The sequence below is a fragment of the Pteropus medius genome, unplaced genomic scaffold (genome assembly GCF_902729225.1).
Source record: "Pteropus medius unplaced genomic scaffold, Ma_sr-lr_union100, whole genome shotgun sequence".
NCBI classification, from domain to species: Eukaryota; Metazoa; Chordata; class Mammalia; order Chiroptera; family Pteropodidae; genus Pteropus; species Pteropus medius.
This window is the reverse complement of record NW_024342467.1, coordinates 23,004,664-23,030,675: the sequence shown is the minus strand read 5'-3', so window position 1 is coordinate 23,030,675 and position 26,012 is coordinate 23,004,664. Positions and strand designations below refer to the sequence as shown.

Below are 26,012 nucleotides of genomic sequence, written 5' to 3'. Positions count from 1 at the left end.
TGATAATTGCCAGAAGTCAACCAGCTTCCTTCTTTCTGTCCTGTACATTTTCTTGGTCTTGGGCTCTGCTAAATGCAGCCCTGAAATGTACCCCAATATTCTATTATTGTCCCCGCTATTCTGCCTACGTTTCCACCTTATACCTTAAGGCCCTATGGATACGTACGTGCACGATCGTCTGATCCCAGAGATCTGTTAAAAGAGCGTGAAATCAATCAGGGTTTAGCCTCCCCCCACCTCCCCCGAGTCTGGGATGTATATCCCATACATATCCCACCTATGGGATATGTAAAAGGTGGCCATTAGGGGAACATTTGACCCCGTTAATGTGGGCCTCCCCTACGAGGGCATGTTAAAATGTATGCCTGCAGCCTTTAAACGCGTGAGTTATTTCTGCGAGACCTGAACCTCCGTCAGTGTGATTTTTGCAGAGGGTACAATGGAACAGCTGGGGTAGCTTCGACTGTGGGTCCAGTCCAGCCACTCGGCCTACAGTGTGGGCCCTGGCGTGAGGGGGTCGCTGCTTCTGGATGAACTCGTCAGTGGAAGCTAGAACAACGAGGGTGTCTCTAACGGTCCAGACTGGCGTAATCGGTCCTCACAGCCAGAGAAGGCCGGCGGGATGGGCTCCGGCCGTGGGTGGGCAGAAACTCACCCACAGTCTTCAGAATGGCGCTCTCAGCAGCGCCCCCTGCTGGCCCCCCTCGTGTTCTCCCCTGGCCGAGAGGAAGGGGGCTTTGTAGAGCATCGCTCTGTGTCCTGGGAACCAAGAGGCCACCAAAGCTAAAGGGAGCACGGCCACAGACCTGAGAATTGTTGTGGAGGCGGGGAGTGTTCATTCAACTTCTGCGTTTTGAGAAAACGAAGCCCGGCTTTCCTGGAGCGTCTCCTGAGGCGGCTCACTGCCCTGAAGGCTTGTTCTCCCCACGGGCCGGAGCACTGGCTCGGCGAATCCGGGGCGTGCGGTCTGCAGTGGGGCGTGTGCTGCCTTCATCCTTCCCGGACCCCTTCTCCTCCGGCAGAGTATTTCGTGCAGCTGTTTCCATGGTCACTGGGGACGGAATCGCAGGTGGCAGTTGTCCACGATGCGGCCAGGCCGTCCCTCGGCCAGCGTCCTTTGCCCTGCTATCTGCCTTCACCCGTTCGGAAGCGTTTCTAGAGCAGCAGGGCCCGCGGGTTATGTCCGGTGGAGGGGGGGTCGCGTTGGGAGGTGGCGGCCTTCCTCTCTCCAGCTTCGGGAAGGGGTAGTGGTGCGAATGCTGATGGGAAGAGCAGCCTCCACGTGGCCCAGCTGAGCAACGCGTGGGCGTTTACTTGCGAATGAGACCAGCTGTCCCTTCTGCACTTTCCTCCCGCGTTTTAGGGACCTCATCAAGGTGCTCAAGTGGTACGTGGACAGGATAACGGAGGTGGAGCGGCAGGAGCACATCCAGGAGGTGCTGAAGGTACCAGCGCGGCCCACGGGGCCAAGCGGGCGGCCGAGCGGGCGGCTCCCCTCCCAGGGGGCGGGGCGGGGCGGGCAGGGCCTGCTGCTGACCTTAGGGTTCTAGAAGCTTTCTCACTTCACGCTGCTCCTGCTGATGACGGCACGAGAGGGGCTTTGCCAGGCCCGCCTGGCGGAGCCTGCTCGGGGTTGGGGGGCCCCTCACTGCTCTGGGCTCCGTGACCCCTGAGGCGACGTCTCGCAATGGCAGGAGGGAGAAGACGGCGGGTGGGCGGCGAAGCCTGGCCGTTCCTGGCTCTGCTTCTGGCACCTGGCAGAGCCCGTTTAGAACTTTTTACCCTAAATTTTCAGAGAATTGGGTGGCTTAGCAGGGTCATAATGAGGAAGCCTGTAGTTTCACTGGGTCTCGTGGTTTAAGTGTCCCCACCTCTGTGCCCTGTGTGCTCGGTCGTATACGGAGATGCTAACACCTTACTCGCAAGCATCTTCAAGGAGTGCGATTCTTAAAGGGACTGTCCAGTACTGCCCCGCCCATCTCATGCCCGTCGTTGCATGCCACCCTCATTCCCGTCGTTGCATGCCACCGTCTGCTCCGTCAGCACATGAAAGCAGCCAAGTACGCATTCTGTTCCTCATAAATGCATCCTTTTGGTCTGACCGAAGGTAAAATACTGGCAAGGGTGTTTACGGGCAAAGCAAAATCATTTTGGAAAACCGGGTTCTCTTGTTGACTAAAATTCGAGACCTCTGAGGATAGAAACAGTATTTCTCTGTCTGGAGAAGGACAGCGAAGTTGCGTTTTTGTTTGTCGAAGGCGCAGGAATACATCTTCAAGTACATAGTTCAGTCGCGGCGGCTCTTCTCCCTGGCCACGGGCGGGCAGAACGAAGACGAATTCCGCTGCTGCATCCAGGAGCTGCTCATGTCCGTCCGCTTCTTCCTGTCCCAGGAGAGCAAGGGGTCGGGGGCGCTTTCTCAGTCACAGGTGAGTTTTCTTCATCGCCGTCCAACAGGAGAAAAACGAGCACAGCGTGTCCTTGTAGCTTCACCGACTGTGTGAATAGACTTAACCCAAAGGAAATCCCCCAAAAAGCCACGGTCCCCGGGCCCGGGTGCCCGCCGAGACTGCCCTCACCCCGAGTAGACGCCCGTGGGTGTGCCAGGTCAGGCCAGGTCCCGTTCCCGGCACACGTGCCGCTGGTGCGACTCTCTGTCACTGTCACCGCCCGCCGCGCAGAGGAGATTCCACGGTCTCACACGGCCGATGGCCGGAGTCGTTTTCCCAGGCCTGGCGCCGCGTCATCTGACGTCATCCTCGCCGTCCTGGCGCCGACCTCGCATGACACGTTTCGTCTAAGGACAGGATTCATCCACCTTCCAAACAGCACGGGTTCTGAGAGAGAATTCTGTGCATCTTTCTCTACGTTTCTTCATCCTTCCTATATTCATTGAATCCTAACGACTTGGTTACAAGTCGTTACAAGTCAGACGGAGAAGCACCCTCTTTGCAACCAGCCCCGAAGACTAGAAACTTCTAAGTGTCGAGAATTGGGGCGTAAGATGGGAGATAGGAGGATGAAACTAGGTCCCTCAGAGTTTTGTTAACTTGGTGCCTGGTGACATTTGGAAGCACTCGCGATGCTGGCCAAACGCCAGCAACAGGCCAGCCCTCCCTTTGCTGACCGTGGCGGGGGAGGCGGAGGAGAGGGGCTCCCCTTGTCACTCTCCTCTTTCCAGAAGCCTGATCTCGCCTCCGGGCGAAGATACGGTTCGAGCTCTTTTAATAGCCCTCTGGCCTCTGTTGTCACTGGGTCGGCCCCTGCACTTGAGTGACTTGCCAGAGACCTCCGTGTCCATTTGCGCATGAGCCCACCCTCCTTTCAGACTCGAGAAGGGCAGCCCGGCGGGCTGTTCGAGTGTCCCTGCATGTCACCGTTCTCAGGACTTCACCACGTTCACAGAAGCTATTCAGTGTTCGAGTTCTCATTTCAGTATCTTCCTTTTTCAACCTTTGCCCGTTCCAGGGACAAAACTTAACCTAATTCACATCTGAAAAACATTCTTTTTCTTTTGAGAGTAACCTTAAGTCGTGGTTTCTCAATGAGACGCCTTCCCTTCCTAGGGACTTGAGATTTTTTTTCTTCTTGGAAAGTCAAGAAACGTTTTTGTTTTGTTTTGTTTTGTTTTCCTTTTTTTTCCCCCCATGGTCGTGTTTCCACAGAATCCCGGCCGTCTCCCCGGGGTGACGCGAGCTGCCGTGGGTCCGCCAGGGCACAGAGCAGGTCTTCTTCTATCTGCTCACAGATCACCTTGATTCTGAGTCCCGTCCCTCAGCCGAGACAGTGCAACGACTTGACAACTTGAGCACCTTCACAGAATCGCGTTTGCTTCTTCCTTTCTTGCCCCTTACTCTTCGCTGAGAGGGGATGTGTAAAGTGTGTACGTCCAGTTCCCGAGCATCTTCGTCAGCTCGCCTGCAGTCGCCCTCTCTCAGTGCGTGCAATGTCCCACGCTTGTGCGTTTCGATGCGCTAATTCTATTTTAGTTTTGGTGCTAAGAGAAAGTTCATGTGAAATAATGAAGGGGCTCGTTTGCTTTATTAAGCAATGAGGGACTTTGCCCCCCTCTGTTTTGGGGGGAGAGGGAATGTCACATGCCTCTCTGACCCCACACATTCACACTGACCCCGTGTGTCGCTTTTCCTGTGCCACATAACAAATGACCTCATGCTTGATGGCTTTAAGTGGCACCTGCTTATTAGCTCACAGTCCTGCAGGTCCAAAGGCATGGCGGACTTTTTTTTTAGGGTCTCCTACCCCCAAAATCAAGGCGTTGGCTTTCGTGGCCTATCTGGGGGCTCTGGGGAAGAATCCACTTTCAAGATCTTTCAGGCTTCTGGAAGAAACCAGTTTCCTTCTGTCCGTAAGACTGACACATTTCCCTGCGGCTACCAGCCAGGGTTGGGGCAGGAGAAGGGTCCTCTCGGCTTCTAGAGACCACTGGCCCTCCTTGGTAGGTGGCCTCCCTTCTCAAAGCCAGCAATGGTACATCCGATCTTTCATCTCTGAGCCAGAGAAAACTTCTTTTATGGGCTCATGTGATTCGGCCAGGCCCGTCTGGGTAATCCCCGTGTTTTGAGATGAGCTCGTCAGGAATCTTCATTGTGGCTGCAGAATCCTTTTTGCCTTGTATCATAATGTAAATGTGGGGACAGCACCAGGGAACCGAGGCCGTGAGGTTTGCCTTAGGATTCCGCCGGCCACGCCCAGGGCCGGGACTGTCCCCTGCGGCACTGTGCTCGTGGGCTGCCTTCAAGGCAGAACCCGGCTTCTTTGCTGCATTTCGCATCATTTCCACGTGGGAAGTCTGACTCAGGGCAAATTCCCTGTCCTAGAAGCAGAACGGCCATCCTAGCCGTCTTTGTGCTGGGCCAGTGGACAGTTGTCCCACAGATCTGGCCATCCTGGCCCCGGTGGGAGGCTCGTTGAGTCCCCCTGGCCCAGGCCCCGCTCACTAGCGCCTCTGTCTTGTGGAGCTCACCCTCCCCGCCCTTTCCCCCCAGCAGGACCGCAGGGGACTTAGCCGTTGTGGCAGTGACCCCTGGTTTCCCATCCGGGGACAAGTCCACACCCCGGGAACTCCAAGAGAGGAAGAGGAATGACAGGAGGCGTTGAGGCCCCAAACCCGCCCCAAATTCCGAATAATTATCTCTCTCTTTTTTTCGTTGCTGTCAGGAAGGTCAAAATGAAATGGAACTTTTTCTCTCCCCCAGTAACATTCTTCAGCCTAGATGTTCCGGTACAGCTGTCTCTCGGCCCTCATCACGAGATGTGTGTTCCTTTATCTTTTTTAATATATGTATCACATACTGCAGAGGCGTTTGAATGCCTTTTTTTTGAAAAGGTATAAATAAAGAATTCATGGATAAATTAAAGGATTCCTGAGGAAAATCGATTTAGTTGACTTTTCAGTAATTAGAAAGCTGCGATCACTTTTTTTTTTTTTAACTTTATCTGTATTGACTCAACTCTGTGCAGAGTGAAATGAAGGTTCCATAAATATAGTTTTTAACAGTGAATACCAAGTTATTAATTTTAAATTCATTCCAGTAAATCTATCGTTTTTAAGATTCAAAAAGAATATAGCACCTTAAGCTTATGGATGATTCTAGCATCAAAAACAGGTCTTGGCTCTTCTAGATATTTTTGCTGCAGCTTTATCGATAAATACCAAAATCTGTGAATGTGAATTTGATTCCGGGTTTGAATTGTCAGCACATGTAGACTCGGCCTGCTCTCCGCAGGGTCGGATGTCATGGGCGAACCAGCCAGCCGCTCAGTCTCGGCACGCTGGGAACACGGGTCTCCTGCCCCGCTGAAGCAGAGCCAGGGCTGGCGACCTGCCCTTCCCCTGCTCTCTCTCTGAGGAATTTTAAAGACCTTGTTTGTTTTGATGTGGTCTTAGCCCATGCTTGAAGCGTGTCCCTTAGGACTCGATAATAGCATCTTTTTTTTTTTTTTCCTTGAAAAACGATTATCAGGTTTCTCTCTTTATATCATGAATATTTTTCTTAGTACACACGGTTCTGGGGTTACAATCTTGAAGCAACCCGAGGGGTTGTTCTGATGATCTTTTCCTTTTACAGATAACCAAACTGAAACCTAGGGGACTAAAATGACTTGTTATAGGCCAAGCAAGCACGGTATATAATTTAGGTCTTCTCATGCCCTGCCCTGTTTTTTATTTTCCCTTTAATCGTAAATTGCTTTAGGGAATTAATGCGTTTGGTTTTTAGGGGTAAATGAGATTTAAATGAGAACTTCAGAAAGCTTCTCCAAAAAAGAAACGAAATATGGGTGTAGACGTTCCTGGGCTCCGTCGAGCATTCGATCCTGCAGCAAATCTGCTGATTCCGTGGAGGTTTTTGCCATTCACTTTGCTAATGTCAGTGATTTTCCAAATTTCCCAGTTTTTATTATGTTACACCTTCGCACGTTTCAACAAATTGTCCTCTTTTGCTACACTTTTTTTTTTTTTTTTAAAAACGCAAGCCTTTTAGCTTTAGGTACCAGACATATTTGACATTGGTTTTCCTATCGCTCAAAAATGTATCACAGCTTCACACTTACAGTTCACAGTGCATTTCTCAGGGCACACCTGGGAGCTGACGTAAACTGCTTTCTCTGCAGGCCGTGTTTCTGAGCTCCTTCCCCGCCGTGTACTCAGAGCTGCTGAAGCTCTTTGATGTCCGAGAGGTGGCCAACGTGGTCCAGGACACTCTGGGCAGCCTGCCGGCCATCATGCACGTGGACGACGCGCTGCAGGCCGTGAAACTGCAGTGCATCAGCAAAACGGTGGAAAGCCAGCTCTACACCAACCCAGGTGGGTGCCACGTCTCCCTGCCTCGGGGCTGCAGAAGCAGTTCCAGGAAGGACACCGGAAACTGCTTTCTCCAAAGCCTCGTGTGCTTGGATGGTAGAATAAAGTTATCAAGTGGCCCAGTACAAAAACGTGGCTATTAAAACTTTATTTCTGGAGAGAATGAAAACCCTAACGATTAAATTATGACCTAATCACAACTAGTTGTGGTGTAGGACGTGCTTTCTCGTTACAGATTTTATTTCTTTTTATGTTCGACAAAACTTAGAGTTTTCGTCCAGAGATGCTTACAGGGGTCTGATTCGATCCTTGTTTTTCTCTTAAACGATTTCTATCAATTTGTGCTCTGAAACTGGGTGAAGGTTTTGTTGGATTGTTCTTTTTTATTTTATGCTAATGGAAAATGACTAAGTTAGCAGTTACTAAATTGATTTTGTCATATCTCTTATTAAATCCCATTGCCTCTTGTTTTCTTCTAGTTTTTCCTGAGATTAAATATAATCTCATAGAGTTTAAGAAGTTTCTATCGGTATTATAAAATATAAAAAAAATTATTCTATTGAGAATTATCTTTCCATATGAATGCATGCATACGTGTGTATAATACGTTTGAAATAGGGTTTCAAATATAGTAAACAAACCTTTTTTCTCATTCTTTTATTGTAAAACATTTTAGACATACAGAAGAATAGAACATGCGAGTAAATCATTAACAAATCTTAACAATATCAAGTATTTGCTTTAGGTCTTTTATTTAGAAATTCGTCATTATAGCTACACCCAGGTCTACTGTGTATATTCATTTCCTTCAGAGAAATTCCACTCTCTGAGACTTCCATTCTTGTCTTCTGTGCCTTTATTATATAGATATAAAAGCATAGTATGTTTTCGTCTTTTAGTCTTCATGTGACATTATGTTGTGTGTCATTCCGCAGAGTGCTTTTTTGGCTAAAATTATACCGTCGTACTTATCCATGCTACACTAGATGTAGCTACTGTTCTTTCATTTTCTTACTGTTGTAAAGTATTCCATTGAGTGAATTTATCATGGTTTATATTTTTTTCTGGTGATGGACCGTCAGTTTTTTTTATTTTTCTGAAATAAACAATGTTTCCAATAGTATAAAAGTAAGTTCCACCTTCTGATTTCTCCCCATAAAAACCCACCTCATCCCAGAGAAACGGTATTTCTCGGAGAGGTTTTTACACGCTGCCCCTCTGAGCCATGGATGATGGGGCGCAGCTGTCTACTTGGAAGATGGGGTGTCGGAGGGAAGAGGAGACGTGCCATGCAAGTGGCAGGCTCCGCAGATGGTGTCAAAGAACAGGGCAGGATGTCCCAGCCCGTGGCTAAGGGGACAGCGTGACTCGCAACCAGGGCCGTGGCACAGCTCGTGAGAACAGGCAGCTTAGGCCTAACGAGCGGGAGAAAGGGACAGCGTGGAGCTGCGTGGCCACGGGCACGGCGGGACGCGCAGAATCGCCGGAACAGGTTCCAGCTGCCGTCCGCCGAGCGCCGCACACTCCACGTCTCACGGTTCTGTGGGGCAGAGACTCAAAATGCTTGTCACCGGTGCCAGTGGAGCTGCGTCCCTTTGTGGGGCGTCCAGGGGAGAACCCGGTCTCCTGCCTTTTGTGGGTTCCAGAGGCCACCCCGCAGCCCGGGCTTCTGGCCGCTTCGTCGCTGAAGCAGCGGGGGCATCTTCAACGCTCGCTGCAGCCACAGGCACCGCGTTGTCGGGGCAGACGGGACCGGGGTGAGAGATTTGCCCGCATGCTGTCTTTTTTTTTTTTTTTAAGGTATATATTGGTTAAAACCATGTTAGGAACCGTGAAGCTTCTTAGAGAAGTACTTGGAAAGGGGCTTCTTTGGAAAACAATTTTCCATCTTCCCCTAGAAGAGACAAAGATAAAATTGGGTATTTTGGCTAATGCATCCCCTCTGAAAATAGAATTTAAGATGAAAAATAGGCCTCGCCAAAATCATAGTTGACCCTATGTTTTCTCTGTGGCGTTTGAAAGGAAATGGACATCCCGGGGCCGCCCAGGCCCCCGCTTACCTTTGCTGTCCTGTGTCGCCTCGGGGCGTTCCCGCACTGATTGTCGTGAGCAAGCACATGACTGGGGGGAGGGGGAGGCTCTTCATGTCCTACAAGCGACTCGTCCACATTTGCGCAGATTTTTCGGGGGTGGGAGCGGGGCCGGGATGTGTCTTGTTTCCGGTGCCGTGGTTTGTGTTGGGCATAGCCGCGTTCTCGGGCGGTCCAGGCCGGACGCCCACACATGGGAAGGGACGTGACCACGCGCATCCAGCTCGCTGCCCATCTAAGCTAAACCCAGAGGCAGGAGTGTCGCGCGCCCTCTGTCGCCTCTCACGTCCGGCAGAGCTCGTGGTCTGGCTCATTCCTTTTCCGTTCATTTAACTAATGTTCATTGTGGGCAGACCCCACTCTAGGTATTACGTGAGAAATATTGTAGCAAACGGAAAAGGTAACAGACGCTGCCTTCCGTCGGCTTACGGTCTAGCATGAAAGCAGACTTTCAACGAGGAATTATGATAAGAGATGGCAGTAGTCGAGCTGGGGACACATACGGGGCGCCATGGAGCAGGGAGACCTGAGTGAGCCATTGCTGTCACCTTTGTGGGCCAGACCTCTCCTCTGAGCTCCACACCGGAGGGGCCATCTGTCTCTCAGCATCTCTACACACATGCCCGTTCGGGGGACCTCGCCTTCCTCGTGGCGTTACTCTGGGGAGGGTTCCCCGTGGTGCGGGCATCAGGTGCATCAGTCAGTTGGGGGCTGAGGTCTGTGAGCTGCACACGGGCATCGCCCTTAGCCCCTCCCAGTGTTTCTCTCTGGCTCCCGACCTCGTCTGCTTGAAACACTCGCCGTCCTTTCTACTCTGAGTGTGCTCTGTCCTCCAGGGTCCGAAGGCCTTGGGCGCAGGTTTTGTTGCTGTCTACGACACTGGTAGTTCGGTTCCTGGTGGTTTTGACCACAAAGGCCTGATCTGGCTCCGATTTCAGCTTTTCTGCCATGCTGGTACGTCTCCGCATCCAGCAGCTCTGCAGACCATCCCTGGTTTACAACCTCCGCCTCCTGAGACTGGGGAGCAGCTGCCGGGTGTCCCGCTGAGGTCCAGCCCGCGCTGGGGCGCAGTGTTTGGAGAGCGACCGGCAGCCCCGCTTGCCACCACAAGATGCGCAGACCTCGCTCCCTCCTGGACAGATGCTGACTTCGGGGGTCCTTAGTTGGACCCCCAAAAAGCTTAGTTGATAGAGGAAGCAAAGATTATGACGTTCCTCAAAATTAACTCCAAGGCATAAATCTCCCCAGGTTCCTTAGCTGCTTCTCCTCCTTCCCAGCCACACAGCCGCAGGGAATTACTAGCGGGAGCTGGCCCATCGCACTCACGTGTGTGCAAGCAGAACCCAACGCCGCTCCGTTACACACGCAGCGGGACACCCAGCACAGGGAGCTGTGTCTGAGATGGGCCGTGTGCGTGCGCTGAGCCTCCCAGGAGAGAGCCTGCACAGCCGATTCTGCTTTGAAGCATATGGAAAAGTCGCGTTGGCCCACCCGTGGGCTTTCTTATTTTGGACTCTGTTGACGAGTCCTGGTGTTTTCCTTTAAAGGTGAGAATTAGCATTTTAGCCAGTCAGCGTGTTTGGCATTTACCCACTGACTCTGTCATTTGCATTGGCCGACATTGCCCCAGAAATGGAGAAGAGGCGAACCTGCCGGCTAGATGGTCATGTGTTCTCTTCTATACGCCGCACACTAGTTATTTGTCTACCTGACTGACTGTTCTGCAGCAGCCGTTCTCTTAACAGTCGGTTGCAGATGCATCTCCAGAAATCGATGGCCGAGGGGACGGATCAGATGGACTATCTTCCTTTCTAATTAAACGTCACGAGGCGGTGTCTCCTGTCATTCAAGCTCTCCGTTTCTTTTTCCCGGTTCTTTTTGTCAAGCGATTGACTTACAAATCAGTGTTAGGTTTCCCCGGTCAGGCTCACTGTTTAAAGGAAGCCAGCAATGAATTATTGCACAAATTTGGGTTTTACTCTTCTTCGATCATTTTCTTAAGGGGAAGAATGCCCGTGACTTAACGTGCTTCGCTCTGATGGTAAACCCGAGGCCAGATGTCCTTGTGCTGGCGGCTCGGCCGCAGGAATGAACAGAAACAGGAGACTCCAAACCTCACGGCTAACAGAAATCAGGCAAACGCTGGTAAAGGCATCTGCCCAGTGCACACCTGTTTGAGTTCCTTATGATTTTCTTTAGGATACAGAATCAGGTAATCTTTTACCTGTTCATGTACCTGACTGTACTGGCTAGGAACCCAAGGCAGTGTCGACTCGAACATGTGAAACTGTCCATCCTTATTTTTTCTCTTAAGGAGGAAGCGTTTAATCTTTCACTATGAAGCATTATGTTAGCTAAATATAGGCATTTCACTAATGCCCTTTATCCGTGTGAAGAAATTACCTTCTATTCTTAGCTTCTTGGCAGTTTTTATCATGAATGGATGCTGAACTTGACACTTTTTTTTCCTACTTCTGTTGCTGTTACCACAAATCGCATTGATCGATTGACTTTTAATTGTTAAATCTTACATTCCTAGGATAAACTCAATTTAATGATAGTGTTATATGTATGTGTGTGTATGTATATATCAAACTAGATTGATTTCGATAAAACGTCCTAAGGATTTTTGCATCTATGTTGATGAGAGGTATCAATCTGTAGTTTATTTTGTAATGTCTTCGGCTAATTTTGGCATCAGAAATGCTTATCTCATAAAATGAGTTAATTGTATTCTCTTTATCTTATTTTCTGGGATGATTCATGTAGACTTGATCTGATTTCTTCCATAAATGCTTCATAGACTTCATAGAAGCCATCTGGGCCTGGAATTTTTCTTGTTCTTAACAAGTTTAATTTCTTTAATCATTAGTTATTTAGGTTATCCATCTTTTCTTGAATGAGTAAAGTGGAATTATGATTTATGCAAACATTTATAAGACACATGGGTTTTTATAAACCAAGAATTAGCCATCTGAATTGTTGCACGGATGACAACGTTTAGAATACGAAGCAGAGCTGGGAAAGGGGCTGGGCCATTTGCTGGGGGCCACAGTCATGAATAAGAGGCTCACCGTGGCCGAGCGATGACACTTTTGTGCTTGCGACATCCTGCAGAGTAATAAACACTCAGGACCAGGGAGCATACTTACTGTGACTTTCCCAAAGGATTGAAGCATACGCTGCGCGAGTCAGTTTTTAGACTGCGTATCACGTTACTATTTCAAATACTTATTTCATGACAAGTTAGGGATCAATATAAGCCTTCCAGTTATTGACTCATATACAGTCAAAATTCATTATTCATGGGTTCACCTACTCAAATTTACTTATCACCCCCGATTGATGTTTGTGGCACTTTGCAGTCGTTCGTGGACGTGCACAGAGGAGCGAAAAATTTGAGTTGCAGGGTGCACACGTCCCCAGCTGAGGTGGAACAAGGCAGTGCTCAGCCTTCATTTGCACCCTCGTACAGAGATGACAGGGGTGGGGAGCAGTGCGGGGTAACGAGCTCTCGCCGGGGGACCAGGTGACAGCTGGAATCCCAAATCTGGCCCCTGTTAATGGGGCGGCTTTAGGAAATTCACTTAACGCTTCCGAACCTTATAAAATAAAGAAAGAATCTACCTGGACGGGTTGCTTTTAGGATTTAAGATTGTAATGCATGTGAGATCTGGACAGGTGTATGTCTTTCCCCTAAGAGAAATGATTCAGTATTTGCCTTTTCATTGTTCCCAGCAACTTTTTAGAGCTTAACTGCCATGAATAACAAGAATCAACTGTATTGTCATTCTTCCCTGGGGAAGGTGTACGAATATGACTTTTCAGATGTTAAACAGAGTCACTTCACCTGGTCATGAAGTCACACTTCTGTGTCGCTGGGATTGATTTGCTAAAATTTTGAAAAGGTTTTTGCATCTGCAGCCAGGAAGGGGATTTTTTTTTTTGAAAAAGTGTTAAGTTCACCAGTTCAGAAGAATGGGAGAGGAGATGGGGACACCTCTGAGGGGTTAACGGTTTTCACAGAGATGAGTGGCAGCTGAGAGCAGAGCAGGGGACTCGGAGGCAGGCAGGCCTGGCGGGTGGGTGGGGGCCGAGGAGCCAACCGCTTCGCACAACACCACAGATGCCTCAGTGACTTCGGGAAGGATCAGGAGCTGAAGATGCCAGGTATCTCTGAAGATTAAGGGTGCTAGAAATATGAAAATTGGTTTTAAATGCTTGAGAAGGAATGGTTAGCATCCCACCTCACCCTGCCCCCATCCCCTCCTCTGTTTCAGAAAAAGTGGGAGGTTTACTCTGCGGAGAAACTGAATGGGCTGTGTCTGGGTGCAGGAGGCTCAGACCCTGCTGATCTGGGGCATGAGGCACCCCCTGACAGGGCCTCAGCATTAAACAGAGAGGCCTGGCAGCCACGTCCTTTCTCGATTTCAAGTTACTAAAGAGGATGGGCACATGCTCTCCACAGAGGAGGTCGGCTGTTTCTTCCGTAGAGAAACTGACCAGCCCAAGAGAAGACATCTCAGTTTCTGAAATTTGGGGGGGTCCCCCGATAAAACTTCTGGGTGCCGCCCCTCCCTGGAAGCCTCACAGGCCCTGAGTGCCTGGGCTGAGTTGTTTTATTTTTCCAGTTAGCATTTTAGTGCCTCACTGGCCAAGATGACTAGACGATGAAAGATGACCAGATGTTGGGAAAAAAGGCTTTGAGGTGAAAGGCGGAGACCACGATGAAGAAATAAACAAATAAACTCGAAAGAAAAAGATAATTCAGTGAGAAAATAAATGCGTCAAAAAATAGCCTCTGCTTTCCCCCAGAGAGACAAATAGTAGGCTAGTGAAATAGGATGAAAAGGTGTAGAAGGAGATCACTCAGAGAAATAACTGGGAAGGGCTGCACCGTGAAAATTATTACGAATTTCCTGATGGCAGCAACGGAGCATTAGACCAGGTGAGGGGCCCTTGCGAATGAACACAGGGACCCGCGCGTGTGATTGCACGGGTCTCACACCCATGACACTGGCCTTGGAAGTAAGAAGGAACTCTTGCAGATTCAGTATGTGGCAGGATATAAAGTAAGGATAAAGTAAGAAGATTGCCCAGAGAGTTGCACAAAAAGACTTAAAAAAATTCGAGAAAAGTAGAAGATAGTTTAAGAGAGTCATGGATATAGTCCAAGTTCTAGACACAGGACAGAAAAACATAAAAGGGAAGGAAATAATCCCAGAAGTAATTCAAGGCGAATTCTCCGAGCTGAGGGATACGCGTTTATGGCTTGAAAGGGCCAAGGCAAGGAACGTAATCGTGACGTTTTGAATTACTAGGAATACGTTTCTGAAAGCTCTCAGAGAGAGATCAACAACAACGAACAAAAATCTAATCGGTCCAGAGTTGGAAGTCAGAATGGCAGCAAACGCAAGTTGTTAATTTAGCCAGAAATGATGATACAACTCTTTCGAGAAGCTGGGAAGAAAAAGGGGAGAGAAAAATAAACTCAATCTTATCTACCATGGTAAGGAGTCAGTAAATGAGATGGCCTCTCTCAGTGAAAAATCACGAAATAGCAAGAGAAGCGTGCCATTGCGATCTCTGGAGGTGAGACAATTAAATCGATTTCAGGAAGAGAGTCAGGGCCTCTCGGACGTAGGGATCGTGGGTCGGGGACAGGAACTACTGTGTTTCAATATCCACCGTGTTGATGATTTAACAGTTAAAGAGTGGGCGGGGCTCGTTTGCGGCCACGTGGCACCGGCTGGGTGACGCTAACTCCGCCTCTCTCTCCAGACTCCAGGTACATCCTCCTGCCTGTCGTGTTACATCACCTCCACATGCACCTGCAGGAACAGAAGGACCTGATCATGTGCGCGCGTATCCTTAGCAACGTGTTTTGTCTCATCAAGAAAAACAGCTCAGTGAGTAAATATAGGCTGTGGTGTGTAGTTCCCATCCAGCGGCTTCTGGGAATCAAATCTTTGATGTCTTCAAAGCAGCCACACCAGAGAGTCACCCCCCGAGACCCTCACTTTTGTTTCCACCTGGGTTGGACTTTTTGCTTTTCCTCTGAAGGATTTTTTTTTTTTTAAACCTGTGGGGTTGCTCTAACCGCAAATAACCTGGGTTTCCTCAACTTGTATTTCAAAAACCGAATCCTCGGTTAGAAAAATTAGAATGCTCCAAGCCTCCCACCTGTGTCTTTCATCTTGATATGATGAAGGCTCTGTGGCAAGAATAAATTACAGCTTGCAGAGCGAAACCTTTGGGGGCCTGTTTTGTGAAACGCTGCCCAACAGTGCTGCTCAGAGCTTGGTCGTGGCCCTCACGCCTGGTCCCGTGGAGACTGTGAAAGCCAAGGAAAGACCCAGGGGACCGGGGCGTCTAGCCACACTCGGCCCCGACAGGAACCTCTCAATTCACTGCGGCTTTGGGAGTCTCCGTCGGTGCTCCCGACGCTTGAAGCAATGCCCCTGCAGTAGACGTTGCAGTGCAGATAGAGAAAAATCACACGTGGGCTTATGAATGGGGCAACTCTGACATCCATGTCAGGGCTTAGGGGTCTGATGGGAAGGCTGCCTCTGAAGGATGTCCTGCTCCTGTCTGTCACTCTGTGGCTGTCAGTCCAGCGTTACACTCATCTGTCCCAGCTTCTGCGAGGCAGGGTCCGGCAGTGAGTGCCGACTGGCGTGGGGGAGGGACGATGGATTCCTGTGTCCCCACGGCCCCAGGCCCCGAGGCTGAGCTGGGAGTGGGCGGCGGTGGGGGCCAGCATTCGTTTTGCTTTAAAGTTCCCTCTGCGCCAGGAGGAGCAGCTGCGCTGTGCCCGGTTAGAATGTTCCTGCGAAGTAACTGCCGAGAGTAAACAGTGAAGCGAGAGAGTTCTCTGCAGAAAATGGAAAATGATGACGCGGGGCAGTGCGGGCGACTCTTTAACCTCCTTCTACCGCAGTTTGGAAGTCGTGGTCAGTGGTTGGACTTGACCTGAATTCAGAGGAGCACTTGCTCTGAGGAGGAAATCTTGGGAGTTTTCTTATGAGTGTAAGAGAGTTTGTCCTAAAATCCCAGCCCCAAAGCTCTCAAACTCACACCCTCTAGACGTTGCTCTTGCAAAAGCAATCTCCGGGGAGCGTTCAAACGCAGTTTCATCTCGGGCAGCTGTAATGAGAATCCCAAGTGGCCCCTACCGCGGCCGCTGACATGAGCTCTGGTCTCTAGCTCCTGGCGGTCACCTAACTGAAGGGTTTTGCTAATCTTTTCATGTAGGAGTCTTTTAAAAAATCATTTTTTTCTAGGACTCGTCATTTGCACTTAAAATAGAGTTTGGGGAAATGACCCGTGTAACTCGGGCAACGTGACTGTGATTGTAAGCGCCATCTGGGGTCACAAAATCGCAGCCTTTTAGAGCCAAGAGGACTTGCAGGGAGGAGTCAGGCCCGGGAGGCAGCGTGACCGGCCCGAGGTCATACCGTGTCAGTGGCGTAGCTGGCGTGCTTCCCAGGGTGCCCCCCACCTTTTTACCTGTAGCCCAGGTCCCCATTGCACAGCCAGGTCACGTCCTTGTGGGTGAGCTGTTAACTTCTTCCTGCCTTCGTTGTCTGTAAGAGATGGTCATCTACTCAGGTGGCTCGGGTGAGGTCCAGGTCTGTCTGAGCTCTCGAGTTCTCCAACTCGAGAAATGTGCTTTTTCTGTTGAAGAGAGATTAATATACAGACGAAGCCACCATTTCCCGAACACGTTGTTTTTTTTTTCTCTTAAGGAAACGTCTGTGCTGGAGGAGATAGACGTGATCGTGGCCAGCCTGCTGGACATCCTGCTGAGGACGATACTGGAGACCACCAGCCGGCCTCAGCCGGCCAGCTCCACCATGCGCCTGCAGTTCCAGGATGTCACCGTAAGACCTAAAGCAGAGGGCACACGGGGCAGAGCGTGGTCGTGCTCGGGAAAGCGTCCGTCTCGTTGGGGGCGGCTGGCTGTGAGAGTCTGGGAAGCCTGTCCTTGGAGAGGGACCTGTGTGCCTCTCGGGTACAGAGAGGTTGCCTTCATTTTAGCAGGGAACGAGGATAAGGAGCATCTTTGTGAAAAGAGCTCGGATTAAGACATGTTTAATTTCCGAAAGCCGCATTTAGTGTTTGCTTTCGCTTCGCCCGGTTTAAAGTAACCTGTGATTCCGTATCCTCCGTCCGCCTGAGGACTTTCCATTCTCTTTCCGTCCATCGCATTGCTTACGGAAGTGAGAACAGTGAAATAGAGCAGTATGAGTCGGGGGTCCTAAGTTCCAGTTCAGAATTTTCCTCTAAGACTAATTTTTGGTGGGGGATGGGGTGGGGTGGCGCTCAATTTTTTCAGATATGAAATGAGAAAGTTTGGGTAATTTCTAAAGTGCTTTCAAACTCAACTATTTTATAAGTCGAATGTGATTTATACAGCATAGTAATAACATTCGATAGTATATATACTTATGTGCGTTTGTGTGTACAGAGCGAGATGGATGTGTGGATGGATAGATCATTTTCTATTTAAAACTCACATTCAGTTGCCCAAAAATGTTTTTTAAATCTAATTAAGAATATGCTTCCAAATATCATTTTCAGAAATGTCAGTAGACGCTATAGTTTTAAATATAGATTATTTACCAAAATATCAGCCTTTTTGGCCATTATTTGTACAAGTAGTAGACTTTAAAACCCCTGTGTTAAGAATGTTTGCCTAGACCCTGATGAAAATAAAATTTTGTTTTTACTTAGAAGAATAAAAAGCCCTCCCTGGCTCTCGTGCCAAGGTCGACAGTGTCTGGGCGGCATTTGGCGATGGACTTGACTTCGTCTGCTTTCAGAGCTGAGGAAGCCAAGCTTCGGGTTTGGAAAGTAAAGCCGACCTCTTCCTTTAACAAGCTCAGGGGAAGATAGTACACACGGAGGCCGTAATATCCGTAGTGACTGTACATTTAAAGAGGAGCAGAGCAAACGGTTAACTTTCCCCGGCCTGGCGGGATTTCGTGTGCAGAACGGCGCCTCACCCACCAGGCCGGCTCCACGTGTTTGCACACCGCTTGGTCCTCGGTGCACGAACGCTCGAAATGTGTCGGTGATGCCGACATCACTGTGGTTCATCACGAGTTTGATGGCGTGGGGCGTTTTTATTTACTTTTTCATGTTTTTTAGTCAAACTTTTTATTTTGCAGTGATTGTAGCGTCACATGCTTTTGTAAAAATAATACAGAGAAAGTCCACGCGCCTTTCATCCGGTTCTCCCGGGGCAGCGCCTAATGGGACAGTGGTGTGATAGCGCAACCAGGGTGTTAGCGTTAGTAAGGCGGCCCAGACAGAGGGTTCCCTTCACCCCGAGAATCCCTCACGTTCCCCTTTCATCTCCAAACCCACTTCCGACCTCCCGTCTCCACCGCCTCCCAGCCGAGGCCACCCCAAACCTGTCTTCTGTTTCTATCGTTTTGTCATTTAGAGAATGTCGTGTACTGGACGCATTCGGTATATAACCTTGCATGCTCGGCTTTACCTTTCCCTCAGCATCCTTCTCTGGAGATTCATCCAGCTCGTCGTGTGTCCATGAGTGTGTCGCCTTGTGTTGCTCCACGGTTTCTAGGGTGTGCATGTACCACGGCGTCTAACCATCACCCGCTGGAGGCCATCCGGGTGTCTCCAGACTTGGGTATTACTAACAAAGCCACTGTCAACATTTGTGTGCAAGCGTCACGTCCACATAAGTCTTCATTTCTCTGGGATAAATTCCCAGGAGTGTGGTAGCTGGATTGTATGGTAGTTGCATGTTCTGTTTCTTAAGAAACTGCCAAACCGTTTTCACACGCACAAAGTGTGAATAATCCAATTTCTCAACACCCTCATCAGCATTTGTTGCTGTCACATTTTTGGGGGGCGGAGGTGGCATTTACATAGGTGGACAGTGATAATTATTGTGGTTTTAATTTGCATTTCCCTCGCGGCTAATGAAGCCGAACAACTTCTCACTTATTTCTCATGCATGTTTCCTCATCAGCAGAAAACGCCTTCTTCCTGTTTGCTCATCGACTTGCCTTTCGCTGTTGAGTTTTGAGAGTTCTTTCTATGTTCTTGATACTAGTTCTTTATTGAATATGTGGTTTGCAAATATTTTCTCCCACTCTGTGGCTGTTTTCTCATCCTTTTTACATGGTGTTTTGTAAAGCAAAAGTTTTTAATTTGGTGAAGGCCACTTTTTCCTTTCATGAATCTTTTTTTTTTTTGTTTAAGAACTCTTTTTGTCTAGCTCTACATCCTAAAGGTTACCTCCTAATTTTTTTTTTCCCTACAAGTATTATGGTATTATATTTTACATTTAAGTCTATGAACTGTTTGAGTTAATTTTTATATAAGATGTGTCAAATTTTTCTAACATTTCTATCATCTCAATGTTGACATCTGTTAATTGCCTTTTTCTATTCAATTTGAGAATTTCCTGGTTCTTGGAATGAGTGATTTTTCCATTGAAATCTTGACGTTTTGTATTGCAAGACCGGATGTTGTTTAAACCTGCTTTCGCTGGCTTTATGTGACTCCACTTGGCAGGGGTTGGGGGCGGTGCCAACTCCTTGCGGCCAGACCGAGGAGGAAGTCCAGCTCCTGAATCATCTTTACTAACACTGAGCTGTGCCCTGTTTGGCTTTCTCTGACACTCTCCGGAGAGAGGTTGGGGTGCGTCATCACAGCCTTGTGACAGTCGAAATCTGTGCTCCTCACGGGGCCTTTGCAGGTGTGGGTGAGACCAGTTTTTTGTGGTGTTTAGCTGAAATAGAGCAGCTATTGTTAAAAGTTGAGTCTTGCTGAATGGCCCCTTCCCGGTTCATTGGCCAAAGAGAGTAGGCTTTTGTGGGGGATTTTTGTAGTTTGCAGTTGCTGGCGCTTCAGGGTGGCCAGCTGCTTCAGCTCCAGGTACAAGACACCTGAGGCAGAAACAAACCCCAGAGAACTCAGCACCACGTCCTTCCTTGTCCCACGGTCCCTAGCCAGTCTGCTGTCTCTCTCCACCTTTCAGAGTCATCTTCTGTCTGTTTTATATATAATACCCAGGGCTTTGCACTGCACTTAACAGGAAGAACAGAAACAAGTATATCTCCTCCGTCAACACAGGAGGAACAGGACAAGTATATCTCCTCCGTCAACAGGAGGAATGGGGACAAGTATATCTCCTCTGTCAACAGGAGGAATGGGGACAAGTATATCTCCTCTGTCAACAGGAGGAATGGGGACAAGTATATATCCTCCATCATCTCCCAGCAGAAGAATGTTTTATTCCTTATAGTTTTGACAGTGCTATTTTTACTGCTTCCTGGCAATGCAGCTGCAACGTAGTTTTAAAATTATGATGACCTAACAAACAAAATCATAGCGAATGTCATGTGGTTAAGGACTGCCTGAGGACAAAAGCTAAACAGTTTTTCCGAGTGCCTGGTACCCGCACATGGGTGCCAGCTTGTGTGCCGAGTTTCTCTGGGGTCCATGAAGGTGCGGCCGTTTAGCCTTCACAGTATAGTAACCACTGCAAACTAAGAGACTTGAGAAGCGGCGAGTCACGTCTGTGGATGGATTTGGGGGTAGGGCAGATGGGGCGATTGCCCAGTGTTCTGAATTTTAGGAAAATCACATAAAGTGAAACTTTTCTCTCCATTAGTAGCTATGTTGTGTCCTTGCTGTGTGAAAACCAGCTCTCAAGGCCCGTGAGATGAGCGTGGCGAGGAAACATACACATAGTATTTGGCACCTTCGATTTTATACTTTAAGATGTTTTTTGTGAGTACTGAGACAGACCTAGTTTTTATCCAATTCTCCTGCTTGGGCAAGTGACCTAATATCTCTTAGCTTCTGTTTCTATGTCTTTAAAATAGAAAAACATAATAATTGTACTTATCTCAAAGTTCATGCGAGAGTTTCATCCAATCTGTAAAAATGGTTAAATGATACCGATAAGTTTCAATAGCTGTGGTGGCCACGATAGTCACAGCGATGTCATTATCACTGCGGAAGCGATCGTCGTATCGCGGTTGTTCTAACAGTTCTGCGGTGAGAAATGTACTCTGCACAGTCGACAGAGTCGGGTCCCTCTGGGCACTGAAGACCTGCCCAGTTTCCTCCTCCTCTTCTCACCGAGGGCAGGATGCTTCCCGTGCATCCCACATCGGCCACTTTTCAGTGTTTACAGATGAGTGCCCACCGTAACCGGACATTCCGTGGGTAAAAGCAGTTCACACAGCATGTCGCGGTAAAGCGTTTCTGTTCTAAATGCCCTGGCTGTCATGCTGCCTCCAGTAACACCAACTGGAGGACCGGCTTCCTCTGTACCGTAATTCCAGATAACGGCAAAAAAAAACCCTTATTTTTACAAGGGTTGTATTTTTTGTTCTTTTACCAACTGTTCTTTGAACTTTAAAATGCTCTCTCTAGAGGAGGGGAAACGTACCATTGTAATCAGTTCCTTTCAAAAATCTAATTGTACATGGAAGCAGATTTTATAAAGTAGACATATGGCCATTTGTTTGGAGTCTCAGCTAATTGGACTCTAGAGTTCCTTACAGTGGATCAGTGCTTCTCTGCACTGAATTCTGTTAAGCACCGGGTGTAATGCAGGTGACTCAGGCTTGTCTAAAGTTCTTGTGCACTCTGGGCTTGTGGTTCAGGGAGGGGAAAAATGCAGGTGAACTCTGTAAGGAATTCCTTGAAAACATCACGTGTATGTATAATTGAAGACTTGTTGTAGCCATCTAATATCTTATTTATAGATATTGGTAGAAATACCCATTATGCTCAGTCTGTACATAAAGCGGATGTAAGCCATTGTGGTATATAGTGTTTTAAAGGTGATTTGTATTTAAAAAATTCCCACAGTAAAACTAAGTTAATATTGGACAAGCTGAGCTAGAGAAGATTGCGTGAATTCAAAAATGGATCGTAGAGTTACAGGAAACGCTTCGCTCAGGAAGACTGAGAGATACCTCCCACTCTGCCAATTTCTACTCGTGTGACTTTGGGCCAGCTTTTTAGCCCACTGGACATACATTTTACCTTCTTTAAATAGGTATTATACCCCCTATCGCATAGCGTTGATATGAGGCTCAAACCATATAAAGAATGAAGGCACAGGAAATGCTTAATGGAGAGTGGGGAGCCTCGTTGCCTTGCCTGCCCTACGTGTGTGGAGCTACCTCGCTAGTGCAAAGCTTTCACCCGGGTGAAATAGTCCACTCTAAATTTAAAAATGTACGTATGCCAAGATAGTGATAGTCATCTCAAGGAGAAATTTGGACTATGATATATGGTTAATTTAGATTAAGAAGACTTCACAGGGTGAGTGGTTCAGCTCTTTCATGTGTGTGTGTGTGTGTGTGTGTGTGTGTTCTGTCTGAGGGCAGTTCAAGTAAGTTACTGATGTTCTCTATGTCCTTGCCAAAAAAAATGCCTGCTTTTTTTTTTAAAATTAGGGGGAGTTTGTTGCCTGTCTCCTGTCCCTATTACGACAAATGACAGATAGGCATTATCAACAGCTTCTTGATAGTTTCAATACAAAGGAAGAACTAAAGGTAAGTGACATTTAAAAAAAGGCTTTTTAAATCTATCTTTTGAGCATCTCTTGTTATTCATCATCGTTCGGGTCATCCTTCACGGTCGCCGTACCTGTGTCCATTACGTTCTAAGCTACTTTTTCTCAGCTTCATCCACACATCTGTTCATCTATATTGTGTCTTTGAGATTTCTGTGCTCAAGCAAAGTCATCAACTCTTATTTTGGACGAGAATATAGGATTTAAAACACCTGTCATCACAGTGCAATAAACCAGAAACAATAACAACACTTATGAGACCAAGGCAAATAGACTAACTCTAGGTGAGCGGACTTGGAAGTATTACCTTAATGGAGGGTGAGGGACTCTGTAGAAATACATTAGCTGATTTCATTCCTCTAAAACCACAGTGAGAAGTTCTGGCTACAGCGTTTGGACCAAGGAGGCAGGTTGTATTTGCTGTTCTTTATCAGCTGTGGTCTAATCAATACGCTGCGCTAGTCTGACACACTGGCATTAAATAAAAAAAAAATCGATGCCAAGTTTATAAATATCCAACCTTTTCTGAGATTTAGGGAACTTTCATGCTTCCTTCACGATGTTCACTAATGCTTAGAAGTTCATCGTCCTCGGTCGGAGAAACGACCTGCCACCCGTCCTTATTTACTTTGATTTCTCGTCCATCTCTGCAGTTTTCCAGATGACGTCACGTGCCAGTCCTCGTAATAGAAGGGTCCCTGAGATGCTGGGGTGTGGGGTGTGGGAAGTGAGAGAGGGTGGGCGCGGCCCCACCGTGCTTGATTGTTGCACGATTGGAAGCCTCCCGGTGCCCGAGAGGACACGCGTAGATTGTCGAAATAGAGACAGTGCATAAGGATCACTTATCTTTGACTTTTAACCCAACCTAGAAGAGGTCGTATGATCTCAGAAGAATCTTTCAGTTCTCTTGGAGTAGTTGATAAGCCTGAGTCATAGGAAATAAAGAATAGGTCGAGGCGGATGTAATCTCTGGGCTGTCAGTTGACTGGCATATTTCCAAGCCTGAAAATATCATGTTTTTCATGCTTACGTTCATTCTTGAGTTTGGAATTAAAAACTGATAAAAAGCATTAGAACTTACCCACTCTACAGACAGACATCCATGTGGCTGAAAAGGAAGATAATCAAACAGTTATTCACCTGCATCAGATGTTGAGGAACCATTCGGTTTTACTTAAGAAGTCTGTGACTTGGTGTCTCAAAAGTTCATATAGGAAAAGTCTACATGTTTTCACAGAGCCTGGGAAGTTAAAAAAAAAAAAATAGAAAAGCATAAGCTGAAAAGGAACATGACTAATCTAGGTATCGAGTTTCACGCTTTAATACTCTCTCGAACGACGATAAAGCGGACAGACGTCACGAGGGACGTGGTATGCGTGGCGTTTCCGCGTTGCAGTCGGCCTCTCAGCGTTCTACAGGTCGTGTATTTCCCTCTTCACTGCTAACTGTGCTTCAGGCCAGGAAAATTATTTACTATTATTTCATGTGCCCTTCAGAAAGTATAGATCACGTGATGCAGGCACACCTGGTACAGCCGCTGTCGTTAGGTGACCAGGGACAGAAAGGCCAGTGCCTGCAGTGGGAGGACTCAGGTTATGGGCGTCGACACCGCGAGGGGCCCATGCCCTGGGGAAGCGCGCTGAGCTGGGGAGCATCCAGGACTCACCGTCAACCCAAACTCACGGCAAGAGGAAAAGTCCCCCAGACAAGTCTCAGCCGGGAGCCGCGAGCTGAGTGTCGGTGTGCTGGACATGTCTTTAACTAGGACGGCAGACCTGTCCACGAAAATGTCACGCGGACACCCTCACTGACGTAGCATAGCTGCCACTCCACCGTTACGACAGTCGTTCGAATTAGTTTATTTACTGGTGTATGTCCCCAAGCCCCAGCCACCAGGCCGTGAGCTTCCCCATGTCCGAACCTTGGGCTGGTTCACCTCTGCGGTCTTAGAGCCCAGAACTCTCCCTGCACATTGTAGACGGAACATCTGTTGACGGATGGAGTACAGAGAGTGGGGAAGGGGCTCCGAAGACGCATGGACTTTGCTGTGAGGACATTTGGAAACTGTGGAGGGGTTTAAGAAGGGAGAGGTGATCACGCTTGAGTCAGAGGCCTCTGTGGCTGCGCCGTCGACAGTGAGTTAGCCGAGGCTGCGACGGGAGGCAGAGAGCTGTAAAGAATCTCGGGCAGCAATCTAAGCGGGACGCACCCGTGGCTCGAGACAGACACGATCTCGATGATGGATGCTGGGGACATTCAGGAAGCTGACGTGGCAGGACCTGATGGCTAGTTACAGAACAAAGGTGAGGCAGAGGCTTGTTGACGATGACGCCCAGGCGCTTTGGCCCGGCCTGGCCTTCACTGCCGGAGGAACCCGGAGGCGTGGATTTACACGCGCGGGAGCGGAGACAAGTACGGCCTCAGCCTGAGCCTGGTCACCTGGCGGGCATCTGAACGGGGATGTCTTGTGGACGGTGTCTGCAGCTTGGGACAGGGAGCTGGACTGTGGACGTAGACTCAGAAGCCATCAGCCAGTGAATAACGACAGACACCCTGGAGTCGGCGTGAACATCCAAGGCGAGTGTGAGGTCGGCGGGACCTGAGCGGAATCCTAAGCGTTGGGGAGGAGTTCACGGGGCAGCCAGGTCAGACCATCACAGGGTTCGTGAAGATCGTCGGTGAACTCGACGAGCAGCTTCAGCGCCTCGGTGCCAGTGGAGGCCAAGTTGTCAGGGGCTGAGGACTGGAAAGAAAGAAGGGTGCAGTGGGCGCACACAGGTGTGTCAGGAGGAGGAGGATAAGGTGGCACCGGAGAAACGTCACAGGGACGTCACTGCTGGAGACTCACGCATGTTTAAATTTAGCGAGGGGGGGCGGGTTGTTGCAAGACACGCCCACTGACAGGGTGAAGTCCCTGAGAGGCAGCAGGGGGAGGGGACAGAGTTCGCCTCGCCTGGCGGAAGGTCACCTTGCCCAGCGTGTGTGGGGTGGGTCGCTGGAGGAAGACAGGCTGCAGGTGTTCACTCCAGTAAGCGCTGATTAGTCATCCGCGTTTACTCTGTATTTTAAAAGTTCAGATGTCACCTTTTAACAAATAAGTTGTCCCTCTTTTCCATGTTCTTCAATGCCAAATATCTCTACATATGCCTCTGAAACCTACATTACAGGATTTTTCAAAGAGGCTCGCACTGGTTCAGAGTCCCTTGATCCAGAGACCTTCAGATGTATTTCGGAAATCAGATGTTGGAGATTTCAGAGAGACGATAGGGCACATACACTGTATACCCTAAAGCACCTCCAGTAGGATTGGGGGTAGCAACTGTAATCAGACGCCTTAATATTTCTGCAGTTAAGCAAAATATCCGCTCTGTGCGGGATAAATAAAGACTGTAGCTAGTTCTGGTCACCTTTGGCTGCCAAGTGGGTTATAGAACCAAACCACGCAGAAGACTGTGGGTTTGCGTGTGGCGAAGGCACTGAGAACCTCCAACAGCGAACATTCATATCGAACTTAGCCCATGAG

General features: G+C 48.6%; 1 protein-coding gene across 7 annotated transcripts in view; it reads left to right on the top strand.

The window, feature by feature from the left end:
- DOCK4 (dedicator of cytokinesis 4) overlaps nucleotides 1-26,012 on the top strand; it is a 352,254-nt gene that overhangs the window by 249,426 nt on the left and 76,816 nt on the right. For all 7 annotated transcript variants that reach the window (XM_039862789.1, XM_039862785.1, XM_039862784.1 and 4 more), the window contains 6 exons: nucleotides 1,364-1,445; nucleotides 2,259-2,429; nucleotides 6,634-6,826; nucleotides 14,695-14,822; nucleotides 16,662-16,796; nucleotides 22,371-22,469. In XM_039862789.1, the coding sequence (XP_039718723.1) occupies nucleotides 1,364-1,445; nucleotides 2,259-2,429; nucleotides 6,634-6,826; nucleotides 14,695-14,822; nucleotides 16,662-16,796; nucleotides 22,371-22,469 (808 nt within the window). The remainder of the gene's footprint in view (nucleotides 1-1,363; nucleotides 1,446-2,258; nucleotides 2,430-6,633; nucleotides 6,827-14,694; nucleotides 14,823-16,661; nucleotides 16,797-22,370; nucleotides 22,470-26,012) is intronic.